Source organism: Aedes aegypti, chromosome 1 (assembly GCF_002204515.2).
Source record: "Aedes aegypti strain LVP_AGWG chromosome 1, AaegL5.0 Primary Assembly, whole genome shotgun sequence".
In the NCBI taxonomy this organism is placed as follows: Eukaryota; Metazoa; Arthropoda; class Insecta; order Diptera; family Culicidae; genus Aedes; species Aedes aegypti.
In genome coordinates this window covers 29,067,165-29,090,283 of record NC_035107.1, presented here as the reverse complement: position 1 = coordinate 29,090,283, position 23,119 = coordinate 29,067,165, and the positions used below count along the sequence as shown (strand labels likewise).

Sequence of the window (23,119 nt, the reverse complement as noted above, 5' to 3'; positions counted from 1 at the left end):
AAGTGAATCTTGTTAGCTGGCACAGAGAAACTGTTCTGACTCGAGCGCAGCAGGCGGGATTGTACCGTTGCCAGTGGCTACGCCGATTGATTTCCATGTTAGATAAGAGTTTGGTCGAATGAACTCAGATCAAAACGATAGTGAACGATTGCATTACAATACAAAACTGGTGGAATATGATAATATTACCATATGCTGTATAATAAACGGTTTATGTTCTAATTAGTCCCTTAAGGCGTATCTTTTTACAAGATTTACTTGTTTGATTGCATGATAAAATGACTTGTACATGGTAATCCAAACACGGATCTCTCCAAGATTTTGCTAGAATCTGTACAAGATTCCGCACTCACCGGCATCAAGATTCGGTAAGATTATTTGGCAAAATTTAGCGAGAAACTAAAACTAGAAAATTAAAATTAATCTTTAGCTAGATTCTGCAAGAATCTTAGCAAGATTCTGCAAGAATATTTAGCACGAATCTGAAAGAATCTTTGACAAGATTCTGTTTGAATCTTTAGCAAGATTCTTCTAAAATTTTTGATAAGATTCTGCAAGAATCTTTAACAAGATTCTGCAAGAAACTTTAACATTCTACTAGAATCTTTAGCAAGATTTTGCAAGAAACTTTAGCAAGATTGTGCAACAATCTTTAACAAGATTCTGCAGCAATGTTTAACAAGATTCTGCTTGAATCTTTAGCAAGATTCTGCTAGAAACTTTAGCAGGATTCTGTAAGTATGTCTAATAAGATTTTACAAGATTCTGCAAGAATCTTCAGCAAGCTTCTGCAAGAATCCGTAGTAAGATTCAGCAAGGATATTTAACAAAATGCTACAAAAATCTTTATTACAATCCTGCAAGCATCTTTAGCAACATTCTGCAAGATTCTACAAGAATCCGTAGCCTGATTCAGCATGAATCTTTTGTTAGATTCAGCAGGAATCTTTTGCAAGATTCTACAAGAATCTTTAGCAAGATTCTAAAAGAAAGTTTAGCAAGATTCTTAAGGAAAGTTTAGCAAGATTCTACAACAATCTTTTCCAAGATTCTACAAGACTCTTTGGCAAGATGCTACAAGAATCTTTAGCAAGATTATACAGACAGATTCTATAAAAAAAATTAAGCAAGATTCTATAAAAATCTACATCAAAATTCTGCGAGAATCATCAGCAAGATTCTGTTAGAGTCATCAGCAAATTTCTACAAGAATCCTTAGCAAGATTATGCAAGAAAACTTAGCAAGATTCTTATCTTTTACCAGATTTGCAAGGTTCTGTATGAAACTGAAGCCATATTCTACAAGAATCTTTAGCAAGATTCTGCAAGTATCTGTTCCTATAATTCGCATGGAATTTCTCCTATAATTTTCTTGAAATTTTGCAGGGATTTCCCCTGGCATTCCCGTGGAATTTCTATTGAAATTCTTTTCGAATTTTTCCTAAAATTGCCTTGGATTTTCTCCTGAATTTCGCTTGAAATGTCTATTCAAATTCTCATGGAATATCTCCTGGAATTCCATTTACTTTCTCCTGAACCTCTCTAGCAATTTCTCCTGAAATTACTCAAGAATTGCTCCAGAAATTCTCCTGGATGTGCTCCTGAAATTCCACTTAAATTTATCCTGAACTTCCATTAGAGTTACCTCTGAAATTCCATTAGAATTTCTTTTGATTTTATTTTAAATTTCTCCTGAAAGTCCCGTTAAATTTCATCTGAATATCCCTTCGAATTTCTCCTGACCTATGCTCGGAATTTCTTCTGATTTTCCCCGGGAATTTCTTCTGAAATTTTCCTGTAGTTGGTCTCGAAATCTCTCCTGAAATTTGTATTGAAATTTTGAATTCCGCAGAAATTAATTTTTACCTAAATTACCTTGCAATTTCTACTAAAATTCCTCTGAAGTTTGTACTGAAATTTCCCAGGAATTTTTTCTGACATTTGCCTTAGATTTTTTCCTGAAGCTCCTGGTCCCTTGGAATTGCTCCAGAAATTGCTTTGGAATCTCTCCTGAAACTCCCTTGCATTACTTTTGAAATTCCTTCGGTATTAAAACTTCAAATTCCCTTGAAATATCACCCAAAATGCCTTTGGAATTTCTCTTTAAAATCTCTTAGGATTTTTCCTATAATTCCCTTAAGAATTTCTCCTGAAATTCCCCTGGAATTGCATCTGGAATTCCCCTGGAAATGTTCCAAAAATTCCCCTGTAATTTCTCCTGAAATTCCCCTGGAATTTCTCCTATATTTCCCCTGGAATTTATCCTGAAATTCCCTGGAATTTCTCCTGAATTTCCCCTGGAATTTCTCCTGAAATTCCCCTGAAATTTCTCCTGAAATTTCCATGGAATTTCTCCTGGAATTCCCCTGGAATTTCTCCTGAAATTCCCCTGGAATTTCTCCTGAAATTCCCCTGAATTTCTCCTGAAATTCCCCTGGAATTTCTCCTGAAATTCCCCTGGAATTTCTCCTAAAATTCCCCTGGAATTTCACCTGAAATTATTCTGGAATTTCTCCTGAAATTATTCTGGAATTTCTCCTGAAATTCCTCTGGAATTTCTCCTGAAATTCCCCTGAAATTTCTCCTGAAATTCCTCTGAAATTTCTCTTTAAATTCCCCTGGAATTTCTCCTGAAATTCCACTGGAATTTATCCTGGAATTTTGCCCAGGAAATTCTCCTGAGATTCCTCTGCAATTTCTCCTGAAATTCCCCTGGAATTTCTCCTGAAATTCCCCAGGAATTTCACCTGAAATTTCCCAAGAATTTCTCCTGAAATTCCCCAGGAATTTCTCCTGGAATTTCTCCTGAAATTCCCCAGGAATTTCTCCTGAAATTCTCCAGGAATTTCTTCTGAAATTCCCCAGGAATTTCTCCCGAAATTCCCCAGGAATTTTTCCTGAAATTCCCCAGGAATTTTTCCTGAAATTCCCCAGGAATTTCTCCTGAAATTCCCCAGGAAATTCTCCTGAAATTCCCCAGGAATTTCTCCTGAAATTCCCCAGGAATTTCTCCTGAAATTCCCCAGGAATTTCTCATGAAATTCCCCAGGAATTTCTCCTGAAATTCCAATGGAATTTATCCTGAAATTCCCCTGGAATTTATCCTGAAATTTTCTGGAATTTATCCTGAAATTTTCTGGAATTTCTCCTGAAATTCCCCTGGAATTTCTCTTGAAATTCCCCTGGAATTTCTCCTGAAATTCCCCTGAAATTTCTCCTGAAATTCCCCTGAAATTTCTTCTGAAATTCCCCTGGAATTTCTCCTGAAATTCCTCAGGAATTTCTCCTGAAATTCCCCAGGAATTTCTCCTGAAATTCCGCAGGAATTTATCCTGAAATTCCGCAGGAATTTATCCTGAAATTCCCCTGGAATTTATCCTGAAATTCCCCTGGAATTTCTCCTGAAATTCCCCTGGAATTTCTCTTGAAATTTCCCTGGAATTTCTCCTGAAATTCCCCTGAAATTTCTCCTGAAATTCCCCTGAAATTTCTTCTGAAATTCCCATGGAATTTCTCCTGAAATTCCCCTGGAATTTCTCCTGAAATTCCCCTGGAATTTCTCCTGAAATTTCCCTGGAATTTCTCCTGAAATTCCCCTGGAATTTCTCCTGAAATTCCCCTGGAATTTCTCCTGAAATTCCCCTGGAATTTCTCCTGAAATTCCCCTGGAATTTCTCCTGAAATTCCCCTGGAATTTCTCCTGAAATTCCCCTGGAATTTCTCCTGAAATTCCCCTGGAATTTCTCCTGAAATTCCCCTGGAATTTCTCCTGAAATTCCCCTGGAATTTCTCCTGAAATTCCCCTGGAATTTCTCCTGAAATTCCCCTGGAATTTCTCCTGAAATTCCCCTGGAATTTCTCGTGAAATTCCCCTGGAATTTCTCCTGAAATTCCCCTGGAATTTCTCCTGAATTTCCCCTGGAATTTCTCCTGAAATTCCCCTGGAATTTCTCCTGAAATTCCCCTGGAATTTCTCCTGAAATTCCCCTGGAATTTCTCCTGAAATTCCCCTGGAATTTCTCCTGAAATTCCCCTGGAATTTCTCCTGAAATTCCCCTGGAATTTCTCCTGAAATTCCCCTGGAATTTCTCCTGAAATTCCCCTGGAATTTATCCTGAAATTTCCCCTGGAATTTCTCCTGAAATTTCCCCTGGAATTTCTCCTGAATTTCCCCTGGAATTTCTCCTGAATTTCCCCTGGAATTTCTCCTGAAGTTCCTCTGGAATTTCTTCTGAAATTCCCCTGGAATTTCTCCTGAAATTTCTCTGGAATTTCTCCTGAAATTCCCCTGGAATTTCTCCTGAAATTCCCCTGGATTTTCTCCTGAAATTCCCCTGGAATTTCTCCTGAGATTCCTTTGCAATTGCTCCTGAAATTCCCCTGGAATTTCTCCTGAATTTCCCCTGGAATTTCTCCTGAAATACCCCAGGAATTTCTCTTGGAATTCCCCTGGAATTTCTCTTGAAATTCCCCTGGAATTTCTCCTGAAATTCCCCTGGAATTTCTCCTGAAATTCCCCTGGAATTTCTCCTGAAATTCCCCTGGAATTTATCCTGAAATTTCCCCTGGAATTTCTCCTGAAATTTCCCCTGGAATTTCTCCTGAATTTCCCCTGGAATTTCTCCTGAATTTCCCCTGGAATTTCTCCTGAAGTTCCTCTGGAATTTCTTCTGAAATTCCCCTGGAATTTCTCCTGAAATTTCTCTGGAATTTCTCCTGAAATTCCCCTGGAATTTCTCCTGAAATTCCCCTGGAATTTCTCCTGAGATTCCTTTGCAATTGCTCCTGAAATTTCCCCTGGAATTTCTCCTGAAATTTCCCCTGGAATTTCTCCTGAATTTCCCCTGGAATTTCTCCTGAATTTCCCCTGGAATTTCTCCTGAAGTTCCTCTGGAATTTCTTCTGAAATTCCCCTGGAATTTCTCCTGAAATTTCTCTGGAATTTCTCCTGAAATTCCCCTGGAATTTCTCCTGAAATTCCCCTGGAATTTCTCCTGAGATTCCTTTGCAATTGCTCCTGAAATTCCCCTGGAATTTCTCCTGAAATTCCCCTGGAATTTCTCCTGAAATACCCCAGGAATTTCTCTTGGAATTCCCCTGGAATTTCTCTTGAAATTCCCCTGGAATTTCACTTGAAATACCCCTGGAATTTCACCTGGAATTTCTAAGGGTGTCGGCTGATATTTCCTTGGGATTTACACAGAGTTTTGCTAGAATTTCCTTGGAGATATCTTTTTTTCTAGAAATTTTTTTCTTATAAAATGTATCTGAAATTTGTACTAAGTTTATTTTGGAATCGTTCGTGTCATTTCTACAGGAGCTTCTTTTCTGGATTATCTCTTGAAGGATGAAATTGCTGCCGAGTTAATTCAGATCAAATCGAGTAGCAACAATTGAGTTACAATTGAAAACCATTGGATTTTGAAACGCATACCATATGGGAAATCATATTTGATACAGTTGAGGCGTTTTCTCTTCTCGAAGAGTTAAGTGGATACCAGTGGAATATCCATCGAAATTCGTCCTCCAATATCCATTTAAATTCTACAAGGATTACGATTGAAATTGTTTTAGGGTTTCTACTGAAATAATTTTGAAATTTCCACAAAACATTTCCTGGAATTTGTCTCGAATTTCTTCGAAGATTCATCCCTAAATTTCCACTGAAACTTGAATTGAATTACTTATAAGGGTTTCAGCTGAAATTTCTTTGGAATTTACACAGAGTTTCCCAAGAATTTCCTTGGGGATTCCTTTTTTCAAGAACTCTTCATGAACTATATCTGGAAATTCCAATCCAGTTGTTCCCAAATGGTTCACTTCTTTGGAATATCCATCTAAATTATTCCTCATATATCCATAGAAATTCTACTTGGATTTCAATTGAAATTGTCCTAGGGTTTTCGCTGAAATACTTTTGATGTTTCAACCAAATGTCTCCTGGAATTTGTTCTGAATTTCCTCAAAGATTTCCCCATGAGTTCTTCCTGAGTTTCACATTCATTTGATTCGGATCACTGAAAGATAAATTTTCTTTTATGAAAATCGAGATCGATTTGCTGGTTCACCATAACCATTGGATTACGATACGATAACCACATAAGATATCGTTTATGATACAGTTAAAGTGTTTCTTGCTCTCGAAGAGTTTAGTGAATACCAGTGGTTCCCAAAGAGTTCACAGGGGTTGTCACGAGTTCAGAGGCTCACAAAATGCTTCTCAAGGAAGTGACTTCTTGGGGTTCCTAATGAGTTCCAGTGGATAGTAAATAATATTCAAAGAGTGTATAAAAAAAACAATTTTCCAAGGAATATTCAGCAAAAAAAATATGCTTTTGTTAGGTATTTTCAAATGAGGGATTTCCAATGAGTGTTTTGCTTCACGGAGACACCATGATTTTTCAGGGGTTCGCAAGGATATGACTTTGGAAGCTTTGTGCTCTTCTTACCATAAGCTTGAAAAACACGTGAGATACTGACTCCTTTGAAATGGTTGAAAACCACTTATGGATATGTACATGGCAACTATTTAAGAAAGCTTTATTAACCTTGAGATGCAATTGATTATGTGTATCTTCTTCACAATGTGCAATGGACAGTGAAAGTAACTCTTTCGTCGACGACCCCACTAAGATTCTGCTTTTTGACACTGCACTATGGTCCAGGAATCAGTTTTACGCGGAAAGATGCATTTTGAGCTTTAGAATGAAACATTAGACAAAAACAGTCTTCTACAAAGTTGTTTGCATTAGTTAAGCCTTTTGTTTGATGTTATTGAAAATTAGGGTGGACCACATTTTCATAGAAATTGTGTCGATAACCTTGACGATACAAAAGTCAGTTTTACCAGTATCCTTTTTATGCAAATCTTGGGAACAAATTCAAATATAAAGGATCAAAATTTGATTGTTTCCGGCACGCTTAATTGATCTGGTGCAATAGAGGATGCTTTATTAAAAAAAAAACACGTTAATATTCAAAACCGACGGTATTTTTATCGAGAATGGACACAATTTCCATTTAATTTGTCTCAATAAGGTATTTTTAAGTTAATTTAGCATTGTAGGAGCACATGTTTCAAGCTTAACATCAATTATGAATAGATTTGAAACGAAAAGGTTCCATAAAAATTTACAAATTTTTGATGAAAACTCTAATCTATGAACTAGCAACACGGCCGGGCTAGCAACAAAGTGCCCTGTTGCAATCCAACTCAACGATGTGAAAGTAGGCCTTTGCCAAAACGACCAATGGGAAGTGGTCTTTTTTGGCAGGCAATTGGTTTCATTTTTGTACTTTGACCTGTCACGTCTTGTCTTAAGCCTGATTTGCTACTGAAAAGGATCGTCGATTCCTTGCAGAAATTTTCTACAGCGACTCCCATTTGAACTGACAGTTCTTTTCAACTGCGTACTGCGATCAGAAAAAAGCGCATTCTTGAACAATTCCTTGTAGAAATTTTCCATGCATCAAGATAGGCCGAGAAATTACTTGTCAGCAGCGAATCAGGCTTTAGCGTTTACCGAGATCAATGTCAAAATTAAAATTCGGGAGAATAGCCACTCTGTAACAGCCATTTATAAATACAATTCCATAATTGATTTTGCTACTAAATTACTGTCAGCGCGCACTTCGTATAAATCCTACCAAAATCACCATTAACTTACAACATTTTTTTTCCCGGAAACCATTCGTGATGAGTGACTTTTTACCTCTTTCACCATCGAACTCAGCCAACCTCCATGGCCTGCTTATCGAAACTGCAACAGCACACAAACATTTTACGACTCCCCGGCCTGCTGCTGCTGCTGCTGCAGCACGTCGAATCCGAAAGCCATCAAAACGGCAATTTCAGCTGAATTTTATGAGTGAACCCACCTTCCGTCCTGCCATTCCTCCAGCCAGCCAGCGGTCATCAATCCTTGTAACGGTGCATTCAACCAACCGATCCACTCATCCATCAGTCACACCGCGGGTTACGACAATGGCTCCACCAATGGCGGTTAAAGGGCAGTTTGACACGAGTTTTACGATCGAGCCCTAAATAGTAGGCCGCAGTCATCTCCCTATCATAGATCAATCTCGTCTATGATGACGATACGATGGTGGAAGGCTTTTTTCCGTGTTTGAAACCAACGAAAAAAAAAAACGAGGCAAATGTCACCATAACTGCAATGGTTAGTCGAGGCGAGAATCACGAAAATTTATACTCCCGCTCAGGAATGCGCCGGGTGTGTGCATCGCGTTTCGGGGACTCTGGAAGAGTGTGCTAATTTGGTGCCCAGAGTTGTTCCGCGTATGCATTTTGATTACATTCACCGTCCTGTCGTGTCGTTTCGTGCTGCGAGCGGTAGCGAGAACGCGTGTTTGCGTTGATTCTTTTTTTCAATTTCAAGCGGACACAAGATTAATGGATGCATGCACCACAGCCCAATTGAGGCATAAATCGTTGTCTGGTCTAATTTTGTCAACCGTTCCGGAGTCGTTTTCGTCGTAGCCGACAGTAGGCCGTGAGCGGAATTTTCGGAATTTTTCACCGTCTGGCTCGACTTTGGTTTGGTCTATTTACTGTGCAGACTCGAAATAAATTTTGTCAGCAGTGGGGATTTCGGGAAGATTACGGCCTTAGAACGCCACTCTGGGGAGTGCTTACAAAATTAAGCAATTCAAGCAAAGACCAATCGTCTTCAGCGTGAAAGAATCTATCGTTCTTCAGTCACTCATCGGTGCCAATCAACTGTCGCAGCAAGCCGAGCGTGCACTGACAGAGATGACGTGTCATGGCTTGCTTTGCGAGCGAGCCCGAGCACCAAGCGTGAACTTGACATTGCTGCGATAACGATATCACATACCGTCTGTCTATCATCCGTGAACGGGTTGTTGTGCCATGGTCGTAAAAGCGTGCCTCCGAGGTATCCATTCGATTTCGATCGGAATCGAACAGAGCAACGCCGGCAGGTTGGGCGACGCTTGTTACTACTTCTACCGGCAGCCGGCGACATCACGATCGGATGGGACGGTTTGGCGGTGGCAACTCACAGTTTAGTAATCGTTAAAGTTATTTTTTACGATTTCTCGGGTTCGGTTGTTCGGCTGCAACAAATTGGTCAATTTTTCCCACACACGAAATGAGAGTGGGTGCGCGATGGTGTTGTCGCAGTTACGACTACCGCGTGTGTGCGCCGGCGAGCAAGCAAGCGTTGCCAATGGTTGTAAAACTACGTGTGTCTCCGCGGTGGGAAATTACGTTTTCGGTGCTCATAAGTGCCCGGGCCGGGGTTTGAATTATGTGTTGACAAATATCGGAATCGATTCGAGGAAATTTTTGGAGCTGTGGCGTCGTTCGGTGATACAATGTAGATTGACACTGCGGAAATAGTGTAGTTTAGGCGAAATAAATCACTGTACAATATATGGTTACATTGATTGGCTTTGTATGCCATCAATGGTTAAACTATGGTTCATGTCACGGAGTGTAAAGATTCGAAAAATCGACATCAAACGGTTTAGAATCTAATAATTACGTTAAGGATGATATATTATATAGTAAAAGTATGATATTTAAATAGTTTTCAATTATAATGCAATGGTTATTAGCTTAGTTGATATCAGTGTACTCGTAACATACTTGTTTAACATGGAAATCGGATCGCTGACTGACTCTATGAAGACTGGTATCGCGGACTTTCAACCCGAACTTTCACATTATATCGATGGTAATAACGACAAGTTATCAAAGCATCTTTACCACTGCAAGAACAGTTTGTGTCACAAAACGATCAGGTAAAATATGATATCAATGAACGTTATTGGGATTAAAACCTAATACAGAGATGATATCTGTTATGGTTAACGTAACATAATGGAATAGTTTTCATATGGAACTCTAATGGCAATTGACAATTCTATCGCAGTTCATTGGACAAAAAGAGTTCAGAAGAATGACGCCGCTTGAGGATTCATTGTATATACAAGCATTGCAGAAATAATTAACTTATCTGCATAATTCTGCTAAAGATTCTTGCAAAATCTTGCTAAATATTCTTGCCGAATCTTGCTAAAGATTATTCCAGAATCTTGCTTTAGAATCTTGTAGAATTTTGCTACAGATTCTTGCAGAATCTGGTAAAATACTCTTGTGAAATTTTGTTTAATATTAGGCAAAATAACATAGGTAACATTATTAGCTGAACATCAACTTTTTTAGTTGAAAAGAGGCAGTATAAGACGCATTTCAGCAGAATGAGCTATTGTGCAGCTATCAATGTTAGTTGGGAAATCACTATATTATATGGTTACATCGATTGGCTTTGCGTACACAATTGCATGCAGGGGTAAATTACGATTCACGAAATTGAAAGATTAAAAAATTCGGCCTCAACTGGCTTGGATTTTGACAAATGAGCCATGGATGATATATTATATAGTAAGTGTATCATAAACCGATAGTTATCAGTTGTAATGCAATAGTTGTTCATTTATTTGATATCAGAAATCGACAAATCAGTTATTCAACATGGAAGTTCCAGAGAAATTGTGTCACTGAATGATTCTAAGGCGACTGGAATCGCATATATAATGCACTTCCAACCATGTGAATCTTCCATCATATGAATGATTACAACTAAAAAAAATTAAGCTAAATACACCACTGCGTAAACAAGTTATATTATGGTTCGTGTCTCAGAACTATCAAGCAAAATATGGTATCAACGAACGCCACAGGTATCAAAAACTATACCATAGCTGATATCTCTTATTGTAAACGTAACATGATGTAATAGTTCTCATATAATTAACTATAGATTTTATCTCAGTTCGCTGAACAAAACTTTTACCGTATGAAAATTGCAGGAGAATTACCCCGTTTGAAGATTCCTTGTAAATGAACACTGCATAAATAATATACTTTTAACAATAAGGTTAGCCTTATGAGAATGAATAAATCGAACCCATTACATTAACAGTCGAATAAACACTTATATCATAAGATTTTTGTGGGAAATTAAGGGGAAAATTCAAAAAGTAAATCACTGAGTAAATACCGATGGAATTTCAGTACAATTCTGATGAGATTGTGAAGGAACTTCAGGAAAAACTTCGGAAGAATTCGATGTGACATACCGAGAGAATTTCAGACAAAACTCCGGGAGAATTTCAGGGGAAACTGCCTAAAAATTCAGGGAAAATAACGAGGGTTGTTCAAAGGAAATTTAATAGGAGTTTTAGAGAAAACTTTTTCTTTTAAAATTCCAGAAGAAATATAGAAAATCATACAGAGGCATATCAGGAGGAAAATTCCCGACGAGGACTTCACAAGACATTCCAGAGTGTTATGCAAATTTTGGGAAACATTTCAGGAATTAACTAGAAATTCTTAAGGAATTTGAAGCAAATATTTCAATAAATATATTAACAATTAAGAATTGACTGCAGAAGGAAAAGAAATGCTAAAGAAACTTCAAAAGTAGTGCAAGAGGAATATTAAGTGGAAATTCAACAGAAATTTCAGAAGAAATAACTGTTGAATTTCAGAATAATATCTGGAAAATTTAAAACTAACAAAAAAATATAACAAACTTTAGAAGTTGACTAAGAGGAATACATTTTGAAAATTCCACAGAATTTTCAAAAGAATTTTTACATCAGGAGGCATTCCATTGGAATAACAGGAGAAATTCCTGGAAAATTGAAAGACAAATTCCAGAAGAATTTCAGGAGAAATTCCAAGAAAACTTTAACAATAGAAATTTTGAAGGCATTTTCTGAGAAATTCTAAGGAAATTTCAGGACAAATTCCAAGGGAATTTCACGAAAAATCCCAGGAGAGTTTTGTGAGAAATTCCATGAGATTTTTAGAAGAAGTTCCAAGGGAATTTCAGGAGAAATTTAAAGGAAATATAATAAGAAATTTCATTGAAATTTCAGGAAAATTCACAGAAGTATTAAAGAAGAAATACCAGAAGAATTCGATGGTAATTTCCAGATAAACTCCATGGAAATTTCAGGAGAATTTTCAAAGGGTTTTCAGAAGAAATTTCGAGGGAAATCCAGGAGGCAATTCCAAGGGAATTTCGGGAGAAATTCCAAGGGAATTTCAGAAGAAATTTTTAGGAAATTTCAGAAGAAATTTTAAGGGAATTTCAGGAGAAATTCGAATGGAATTCCAAACTAATTTCCAAGAGAAATTCGAGAGAAGTTCCATGTGAGTTTCGTGAGAAATTCCAAACGCATTCTACGAGAGATTCCAAGATATCACGATAAATTCCAGGATGGCTTTTGAGAAAATCCAAGGTAATTTAATAAGAAATTCCACGGGAATTTTAAAACAAATTCCAGAGATATTTCAGGAGAAATTTAAGGGAAATTAGATGAGACATTTCATGGAAATATCAGAAAAAAATCCAGAAAAAGCGGAAATTCCCAAGGGAATTTCACAACAAATTCCAGCGGAATTTCAGGATAAATTCCAAGGGAATTTCAGGATAAATTCCAAAGGATTTTCAGGATAAATTCCAAAGGATTTTCAGGAGAAATTTCAAGCAAATTTCAGGAGAAATTCCAATGCAATTTCAGGAGAAATTCCAAGGGAATTTCAGGAAAAATTCCAATGGAATTTCAGGAGAAATTCCGACGGAATTTCAGGAGAAATTCGTATGGAATTTCAGGGAAAATTCCAAGGGAATTTCAGGGGAAATTCCAAGGCAATTTCAGGGGAAATTCCAAGGGAATTTCAGGGGAAATTCCAATGGAATTTCAGGGGAAATTCCAAGGGAATTTCAGGGGAAATTCCAAGGGAATTTCAGGGGAAATTCCAAGGGAATTTCAGGGGAAATTCCAAGGGAATTTCAGGGGAAATTCCAAGGGAATTTCAGGGGAAATTCCAAGGGAATTTCAGGAGAAATTCCAAGGGAATTTCAGGAGAAATTCCAAGGGAATTTCAGGAGAAATTCCAAGGGAATTTCAGGAGAAATTCCAAGGGAATTTCAGGAGTAGTTCCAAAGGAATTTCAGGAGAAATTCCAAGGGAATTTCAGGAGAAATTGCAAGGGAATTTCAGGAGATATTCAGTAGAGCTTACAAGGGAATTTCAGAGAAATTTCAAGGGAATTTCAGAGAAATTTTAAGGGAATTTCAGGAGAAATTCCAAGGGAATTTCAGAAGAGCTTACAAGGGAATTTCAGGAGAAATTTCAAGGGAATTTCAGGAGAAATTCCAAGGGAATTTCAGGAGAAATTCCATAGGGAATTTCAGGAGAAATTCCAAGGGAATTTCAGGAGAAATTCCAAGGGAATTTCAGGAGAAATTCCAAGGGAATTTCAGGAGAAATTCCAAGGGAATTTCAGGAGAAATTCCAAGGGAATTTCAGGATAAATTCCAAGTGAATTTCAGAATAAATTCCAAGGGTATTTCAGAAGAAATTCCAAGGGAATTTCAGGAGAAATTCCAAGGGAATTTCAAGAGAAATTCCAAGGGAATTTCAAGAGAAATTCCAAGGGAATTTCAAGAGAAATTCCAAGGGAATTTCAAGAGAAATTCCAAGGGAATTTCAAGAGAAATTCCAAGGGAATTTCAAGAGAAATTCCAAGGGAATTTCAAGAGAAATTCCAAGGGAATTTCAAGAGAAATTCCAAGGGAGTTTCAGGATAAATTCCAAGGTGATTTCATGAGAAATTTCAATGGAATTAAAGGAGAAATTCCAATGGAATTTCAGGAGAAATTCCAAGAGAATTTCAGTAGAAATTCCAATGGAATTTCAGGAGAAATTCCAAGGGAATTTCAGGAGAAATTCCAAGGGAATTTCAGGAGAAATTCCAAGGGAATTTCAGGATAAATTCCAAGGGAATTTCAGGAGAAACTCCAAGGGAATTTCAGGAGAAATTCCAAGGGAATTTCAGGAGAAATTCCAAGGGAATTTCAGGAGAAATTCCAAGGGAATTTCAGGAGAAATTCCAAGGGAATTTCAGTAGAAATTACTAGGGAATTTCAGGAGAAATTCCAAGGGAATTTCAGTAGAAATTACTAGGGAATTTCAGTAGAGCTTACAAGGGAATTTCAGAGAAATTTCAAGGGGATTTCAAGAGAAATTCCAAGGGAATTTCAGGAGAAATTCCAAGGGAATTACAGGAGAAATTCCAAGGGAATTTCAAGAGAAATTCCAAGGGAGTTTAAGGATAAATTCCAAGGGAAATTCAGAAGAAATTCCATGGAAAGTTCAAGAAAAACTCCAAGGCAGTTTCAGGAGAAATTCCAAGGTGATTTCATGAGAAATTTCAATGGAATTATAGAAGAAATTCCAATGGAATTTCAGGAGAAATTCCAAGAGAATTTCAGGAGAAATTGCAAGGGAATTTCAGGAGAAAATCAAAGGGAATTTCAGGATAAATTCCAAGGGAATTTCAGGAGAAATTTTAAAGGAATTTCAGGTTAAATTCCAAGGGAATTTCAGAAGAAATTCCAAGGGAATTTAAGAAGAATTTCCAAGAGAATTTTAGGAGAACCTCCGTAAGAATTTCAGGAGCAATTTCAAGTAAATTTCAAGAAAAACTCCCAGGGAGTTTCAGGACAAATTTCAGAGAAATTTCAAGGGAGTTTCAGGAAAAACTCAAAGGGAATTTCAGGGAAAATTCCAAGGGCATTGCAGGGGAAATTCGAAGGAAAATTCAATTGAAATTCTAAGGGAATTTCAGGAAGAATTCGAAGATAATTTTAGATGAAATTCCAAGGAAATTTCAGGAGAAATTCCGAGGGAATTAAAAAAAAAATTCCAAGGGAATTTCAGCAGGAATTCCAAAGGATTTCTAGGAGAAATTCTTGAGGAATTTAAAGACAAATTCCAGAGAAATTTCAGGAGAAATTCTAAGAGATTTTCAGAAGAAATTCCCAGGTATTTTCAGGAGAAATTGCAAGGGAATTTCAGAAGAAATTCCAAGGGATTTTCAGAAGAAATTTCAGGAGAAATTTCAAGAGAATTTCTGGAGAAAATCCAAGGGAGTTTCAAGAGAAATTCAAAGAAAGTTTTAGGAAAAACTCGAAAGGAATTTCAGGAAAAATTCTGAGGGAATTGCAGGAGAAATTCCAAGGAAAATGCAATAGAAGTTCTTAGGGAATTTCAGGAGAAATTCCAAGAGAATTTCATAAAAAAATCCAAAGGGATTGCAGGAGAAATTGAAGGGGAATTTCAGAAGAATTTCAAGAGAATTCCAGGGAGATTTCAGGAGAAATTTCAGTGAAATTTCAGGTGAAACTCCAGGGGAATTTCAGTAGAAATTCCAGAGGAATTTTAAAATAAATTTAAGTGAAATAATTAGGACAAATTCCAAATTATTAGAGAAATTCCAGGGAAATTTCAGGAGAGATTCCAGGTTAAATTACAGCGGAATTCTGAGAGAAATTCCTGTAGAATTTAAGGATAAATTCAAGGTGACTTACAGGAAAAATCCAAATGGAAATTTGGGAGAAATTTCAAGGAAATTTCAGTGGAATTTCTGGAGAACTATCAAGGGAATTTTGGAAGTAATTTCAGGAGAAATTCCAAAGGAAATTCAAAAGAAATTCCAAGGGAATTTCAGGAAAAATTCCAAAAGAATTCCAAGATGATTTCAAGCGAAACTTCAAGGGAATATTAGGAGAAATTCTGAAGAATTTTCAAGTCAAGAAGTAATTCCAAGGAAATTAGAGAAAGGAGTTTCAGATTATTTCCAAGGGAGTTTCAGGAGAAAATCTCAAGGCATTCAGGAGAAATTTGAGACGCGTTTTTAAAAAGTTATGTATCACGTCGTTTCCGAATATCTGTTCCAAAACCAACTTGATTTCGGCAAACGCTATCATCTGAAATCAATTAGGACCATCGCCGCCACTGATCCGTGTAATTCAAAATCGGAAGCGTTCTTCCTCTCGGCTCAGCGCCTGCAAGTCGAGCATAATTTGTTTCCGAAACGACGAAATTTCCAAACTTTCTTCTCGGAAAATTGCGCGCAACTTTTCGCCGTCATCAAAGCCTCGACAAGACGACGACGACGACGACGAGATCGCCCTCTTCAAAAGAATGGCATTTTTCCTCTGATTACAACGCCGAGGAAGAAGCATCAGCTCAGCGTCAGAATTATCCGCATCGAGCGCGAACGCGAGGGTTACATTAAACTCTGAAATTAAAATTAATTTACTCTTTTGCCCGGCATCATCGCAACCATCATCGTCGTCGCGAGCGACTGAAGCGCAGGCAGGCAGGGTTCCCAGCTTCTTTCCGCGATGCGTGCAGCGAAGCGTTGCTTCGCGGCAAGAGATGAGGATGCATTTTCGCGCGACGACGACGACTACTGCGATCAGAGAGTACGACTTTCTTCCCTTTTAAGTTGGCGGCAGTGACGTTGGAGGCAAACGCAGGAGGCGGGGATCGTAAATCATTTGAAAATTAATGAATCTTAATGCTCGCCTGCGTCTGTGCTATGCTGTTATGTTTGTTCCGTTTGGCCTCCTCCTCTTCGCCCCCGTGCCTCCCTCAGAAGCGTCCAAAGGGGGAGAGAGCGAGGCGGGGCGGGCAGAGAGCGCTCTCTTCAAATGGTTGCAATTTTATTGGATGTAATTACTTCGCTTCGAAGTCCGATTCGAATGATGGGGGTGGGGAAAGCGGGGGTAAAGCGGTCCGTTTGCAAAGTTTCAGTGCGTTTAGTGGGTATGCTTTGGCTGACTGACTGACTGCCCGGCGTGGCCGGAATGAAATGGAAAAAAAATTTTTTTTGATTGTTAAATTGTACACGCACACGCATAATTGCCCATGGTTGGTGCGGTCCTTAAGTCAGTTCTTGTTTGTTTTGCCGTCAGCGACGATGATGATTGGTGGAGATTATGTACCTGCCTTGAAGATGGGTGAATGTTTTCGGAGAACTGAGTTGGATGCTGAGAAAATGAATTGGTAATCAGCTAAATATTGCTGGTTACAATAAGATAACCATATGACTTATGGTTATCAATGCATCAAAAACTTTTTAGTTTAGCCAGATTTCATGGGTTCAAGACTAATAAGAGTAAGATTTTTAAGAATTATATTTTATAAGGCAGAAACTGAGGAACCATACATTTATTATTTGTATAATGGTTATCAATGATATTAAAAAAAGCCACTTTTCGACTACAAAACTATGCAGCAATCAAGAAAAATAGGGAAAAAAGTATTGTATATTGTTATTCATTTGCTTAAATAATTTTGTCACAACTGTATACTGAATAGTTACTGAAACCAAAATCCCTTAATGATTTCCATTGCGTCACTGCACCAAAAAAAGTAACTCGTTCCGCCAATTTCGCCAAACCCAGCGACAGTAATTATCACCAATTGAGTTTCATGCTTATCGCGCACACTGTCATTAACTTCGCCCCCTTTACATATGCTGCGCCAAGTGCCAACAACTACTCCCCGACTAGGAGTCTGCCGTTCTGGTTCGCTTCCTTTCGGTTTCCGAGACACGGAAAACAAACGGGGTTCATCATCATGGCGACTGGGAAACGATGCGATTAAAGTGAATTAACCCCTCGTTGTGACCTCTTTTACGGTTCTTCGAATTGACATCCCTGCTACCCAAACGCTCCAATTAAAAAAAGTTACCACTTACCATACATCTTCCCCTCCTCGGAGAGGATGATTTTCCGCCGGCCGCAGGGTGGGTAGATGGCCAGTGCCTCCTGGAAGCTCTGCTCGATGTCCGGACTCCACACTCCCTCGGCATCGGCCGACGACAGGTCCTGATCGTCCTAACCGGGCGGGTACCGTGGGGGGAGGGTCAGAATCAGGCACAACGGTAAAAGGTATGGTTCGGACGATAAAGAGAGAGAGAGAAATCGAGAACAAGAAAGGTACGATTCAGTAATCTGGGAACACTGCCGTTTGACAGTTGCGGCACGCTAACAACATTCAGTTTTAAGGACTGGTTGCAGACAAAAACCAACACGAAACGGAGATCACTTACGTCCTGGAAGAGAAACGGAGAAGGAACAAATGTTAGGAACGTTTAACAACAATTGAGAGAGGAGTTATTAATGTTTCGACAAACTATTAGTTTGACAAACTATAGGGCACTGCAAAGTTATGATTTTGTATGGCATTTTGACTTTTACTGGGCTCGTTGTTCACATACTTTATGGAGGAGTGAATGCTAGAGGATGATATTTTCCAGAAATCCCTCTGGGATTTTTCCAGAAACCTTTCTGTAAGTCTTCCAAAAGTCTGGAATTCACCTGGAGGTCCCTCTGGGATTCTTCTGGAAGTCCCTCTGGGATTCTTCCGGAAGTCCCTCTAGGATTCTTCCAGAAGTCCCTCTGGAATTCTCCCAGAAGTCCCTCTGGGAGTCTTTCTGAAGTCCCTCTGGGGTTCTCCCAGAAGACCTTCTGGGATTCTCCCACAAGTCCTTCTGGGACACTCCCAGAAGTCCTTAAGGGGATTCTCCCAGAAGTTCCTCTGGGATTCTTCCAGAAGTCCTTCTGGGATTCTTCCGGAAGTTCCTCTGGGATTCTCCCAGAAGCCCCTCTGGGATTCTCCCTGAAGTCCCTCTGGGGTTCTCCTAGAAGTCCCTCTGGGATTCTCCCAGAAGTCCCTCTGGGATTTTCCCAGAAGTCCCTCTGGGATTCTCCCAGAAGTCCCTCTGGGATTCTCCCAGAAGTCCCTCTGGGATTCTTCCAGAAGTCCTTCTGGGATTCTTCCGGAAGTCCCTCTGGGATTCTCCCAGAAGCCCCTCTGGGATTCTCCCTGAAGTCCCTCTGGGGTTCTCCTAGAAGTCCCTCTGGGATTCTCCCAGAAGTCACTCTGGGATTCTTTCAGAAGTCCCTCTGGGATTTTTTCAGAAGTCCTTCTGGGATTCTTTCAGAAGTCCCTCTGGGATTCTTCCAGAAGTCCCTCTGGGATTCTCCCAGAAGTCCCTCTAGGATTCTTCAAAAGTCCCTCTGGAATTCTCCCAGAAGTCCTTCTGGGATTCTCAAAAAAGTCCCTCTGGGTTTCTCCCAGAAGTTCCTCTGGGATTCTTCCAGAAGTCCCTCTGGGATTCTCCCAGAAGTCACTCTAGGAATCTTCCAGAAGTCGCTTTGGGATTCTTCCAGTAGTCCCTCTGAGATTCTTGCAGAGTTCTCCCAGAAGTCCTTCTGGGGTTCTCAGAAGTCCCTCTGGGATTCTCCCAGAAGTCCCTCTGGGATTCTCCCTGAAGTCCCTCTGGGTTTCTCCCAGAAGTCCCTCTGGGAATCTTCCTGAAGTGCCTCAAGGATTTCTCTAAAAGTCCCTCTGGGATGCTTCCAGAAGTCACTCTAGGGTTCTTCCAGAAGTCGCTTTGGGATTCTTCCAGAAGTCCCTCTGAGATTCTTGCAGAATTCTCCCAGATGTCCTTCTGGGGTTCTCCCAGAAGTCCTACTGGGGTTCTCCCAGATGTCTTTCTGGGATTCTCCCAGAAGTCTTTCTGGGATCCTTCCAGAAGTCCCTCTGGGATTCTCCCAGAAGTCCCTCTGCGATTACCCCAGAAGTTCCTCTGGAATTTTCCGAGAAGTCCCCCTGAAGTTCTCCCAGAAGTCCCTCTGAAATACTCCGAGAAGTCCCTTATATGTTAGTACTTTTTAGCTCAGAAAACTAAGGATTAGAATACAGTTCAGATTATAATTGAAATCCACAATAAATACATGCAGAAATAGATGTTGTCTATCGAAATAAAGTACATGGTTGCAGGTACAGCCAGAGGTGAATTCTCAATGTACTTACATCGCTCATGTCGCCGACGTCCAGGTGTTTGCTGTCCACCCCGGACCCATTGGTGTCGTCCGGGACCAACGAACCAGCCGTTGGCCCTGGACCCATCGGTGTCCACCTTGTCGTAATGGTGCCGGCTCCCAGTCCACTATCTGCAAAGAAAGAACGAAAAAGAAGTCGAATGTCAATTATTGATCGTTTTGATGGAAGGAGAAGTCCGAAACGGACGAACGCGGCTCTTATCTAATCTTTTTTGTTTTTTCACAAGAGCATCGCAGCCATTGACTGGGCTTCTGGAGAGGAAATTTGTCATAATTCATTTTTTGTTTCGTCGAGTCGTTCGTCGTCCACTCGAAGACTTTTGCACGACCGACTGACTGTCTGACTGACGGACTCGGACTCGGGTATTAGTCACGTTGCCTTTTTAGTCGGTTTCAAGCGGAATGATGACGACGGCCCGATCGAGATGAGCGCCACAAGAATGATTGAGGGAGATATGGGCTCTCCAGAAGTCTTAATGAGCAATTCGAAGTGGAACTCTGTGAACTGACTGCAGAATTGGAGCAATCCGACAAATTTGTCGGAGTGCATCGAATCATTCGATCCGCACACAACAACGACAACTTTCCAATGACACTGGGCGACAAAATCAAAACATTTTACGCTCTCTGATCATTTGCAGTGGGTTTAATTTTGGGCCGCTGATTTCGAATCTGTCAATATAATTTTGGTAACTCTTAAAGGTTTGGAGAACAAGGGTTCTTTATTCAGATTTTTTCATATTTTCAGCGGAATTTAATTTAATTGATTACGTTTAGTCACCAAAATCCATGCTTAGAATGCTTCTTAGAAACTACGATTAGCTCATTCACATTCTCAATGAGTTTTATATGGGTGCATCCAAGGGGCAAGGCACTGTCTAATACTCGTAGAGGCCTAGCCAAAGACTACGGTCCATACAAATTCAAATTTTATGATTGGGTAAAACACCATTAGGAGGTAAAGAGGGGGGATTTTGATAATCCGAAAAATGACCATTGGACAGCCTCTATCAAAAAATGCAAATTTTTATATCATGTACGTACGTTTACAGAGGCTGACCCTTCTCTCCCTCTCCCTCTCGCACCCCATCATCCCTTTTCTTTCATCTTTCTTTGTTATCTACCTTCCATCCATCTTCATCCATTTTCTTAGGACTACTCTGGGCAAAATGGCCGACATTATCTACTGCAGTGATTCCCAAAGTGGGCGAATTCGCCCCCCCTGGGGGCGATTTTCAGGTTCAGGGGGCAATAATTTTTAAAATATAATTTAGGGGGCGAAAATGCTAGAAAAGGAGGCGAAAGTGGAAGCAATTGAAAAAAAAATAGATTTAAAGTTTTTAAGAGACAATCATGTTTTAATGATAGCATATATATCTGAGGAACGATTTATTTGAACCTAACTATTTCATCGGTTCTTTCCTCTAAACGCGCTTGTTTTGAAATTATGATAGGCAAATTTTACGGTTGTCATTGAGATCTGAATGGTTTTTACCAAAAAATAATATTAAATGCATTTTGAAATCAGATAATATGTGAGAACTTTTGGCGATGTTTGAAAATTATTTTCAAAACTAAAGTAAAGTTTGGTGACTTTTTGTTAGGACATCTTTTGAATAAGGCTGCTGATGTTTCTTTTATTTCTCACGCATTTGTTAATCTACTCATTTCGATATTTTGTTGCCACGCGTTATAATATGTATTTAAAGTACAAATCATTTTTAAATAAATGTGACTTTGGTGTACAAAAATCGGGTTCAAATGATAAAATCACTGAATACCATATACGCAAATCACTCTACTTATTTTTTTATGGATCGACTGTATCTTTTGATTATGGGATTTACGGCTACGCAGTCTTTGAATGATTTAAACGACAAATTAATCTCCCCTGAGGAAGACACAATCCCCGTTTCAAAACGTTGTTATATATCAGTAAATGAAGATGTGAAAAAAGTCTGGGTTTACTGATATTTTTATATTTTGTATCTGACTGTTTCCAGAACAGCCACAATTTCGTAAATTTATTTCAACAACATAAGAAAAATTTAAAAATAAGACAACAAAGCAGAAAGTGGGTTGAAGCTTTTTCGATGATCGCACATTAGCCAGGATAAATTGTTGATACAAAATCAACTGAGAAATATAGTAGGTACTGCATGACTTTTTATTGAAGCATTATGTTTGACTGGTACACCCTTTAAATTTTAAATTAAAATTTTAAATTTTCGGTATACTTATGATGATATATTGATCAGTATTTCAACGTAAGTTTAACGCTTAATACCAATGTTTAAATTTCAAGTCAGGGGGACGATTCCAAAAATTATTGGTCTCAAGGGGGCGAAAATTAAAAAAGTTTGGGAAACACTGCACAACTCCAGAATTTTGTTCATGGCCTTGCCTCCATGAAATTTAGGCAGAGTCCTCTGTTGATCGGAGTCTTGAAGTTATACGTAGCATTTGTCAGACTGCGTACCAGTAGCGTAGCTAGGGGGGTGCGGTGGGTGCGGTCCGCACCGGGCCCCGAGTTCATAGGGGCCCCCAAATCGCGGTAAGTATTTCATTTACTATAAAGAATTTGATTTCTAGAAAACTAACAGGTTACAAGCAGATGAAAACTCAGTTTGACGGTGACCTTGATCGGCAATGTGTAGGGCTCCATAATCAATTAGTGATTAGAAAAGCTTAAATACCTCAAAATTCATTCTCGATTTCATTTCAATTATAATTTAGAATAGAAATCAGTAACCATCTTCGGGACATGTTTGTACATATTCAAGGCTGGTAGAAGATCTCTTTTTAGAGGCTTAGCCTCTATTTTATATGCTTTCTGATGAGTTATACTTCACTGAGGCCTTTAGTGTCCGTAATATGAATCAGAACAGCATAGGAGATCTTCCCTAGCTTCATAAAGGAGCTCTTTAAAAATACTATACTGTTCATTTGCATTTGAGGGTTTTTCAAAGAATTCCTAAGAGAATTCCTATGCCAGTTTCTCCAGGACTTTTTACAGCAATACTTCGATATAACAGAACTCGATTTTTATATTCGTTACGTTACATCGAGGTTACGTTATATCAAAGCAAGTTTTTTTGTATCAAAATTTCGTTCAACATGTATACTTTCATTGGAAAACGGATCATGAATTGATGTTATTGACCTAGCAAGCATTTTCAGTCTTTCTTACATATTTTTGCGTGTTTATTTTTTATTTTTCTTTTAATTTTTTTTATTGCTGCAATCTTTGAAGAAATATATTCCAGAAATATCTTTGGAGGAATCCTTGAACACTCAGAAAAACTCTGAAATAAATTCATGAACGAGATCTTTCAGAAACCCTTAAAAAGTTTATG

The 23,119-nt window shown here is 38.9% G+C and overlaps 1 protein-coding gene across 1 annotated transcript in view; it reads right to left on the bottom strand.

Annotated features, from left to right (window-relative positions):
- Nucleotides 1–23,119, bottom strand: part of LOC5564956 (protein scalloped) — a 619,434-nt gene that overhangs the window by 107,063 nt on the left and 489,252 nt on the right. Inside the window, exons 2-4 of the mRNA XM_021839261.1 lie at nt 19,735–19,874; nt 17,966–17,968; nt 17,612–17,750 (exon numbers count right to left, since the gene is read on the bottom strand). Coding sequence (XP_021694953.1) covers nt 17,612–17,750; nt 17,966–17,968; nt 19,735–19,874 — 282 coding nt within the window. The remainder of the gene's footprint in view (nt 1–17,611; nt 17,751–17,965; nt 17,969–19,734; nt 19,875–23,119) is intronic.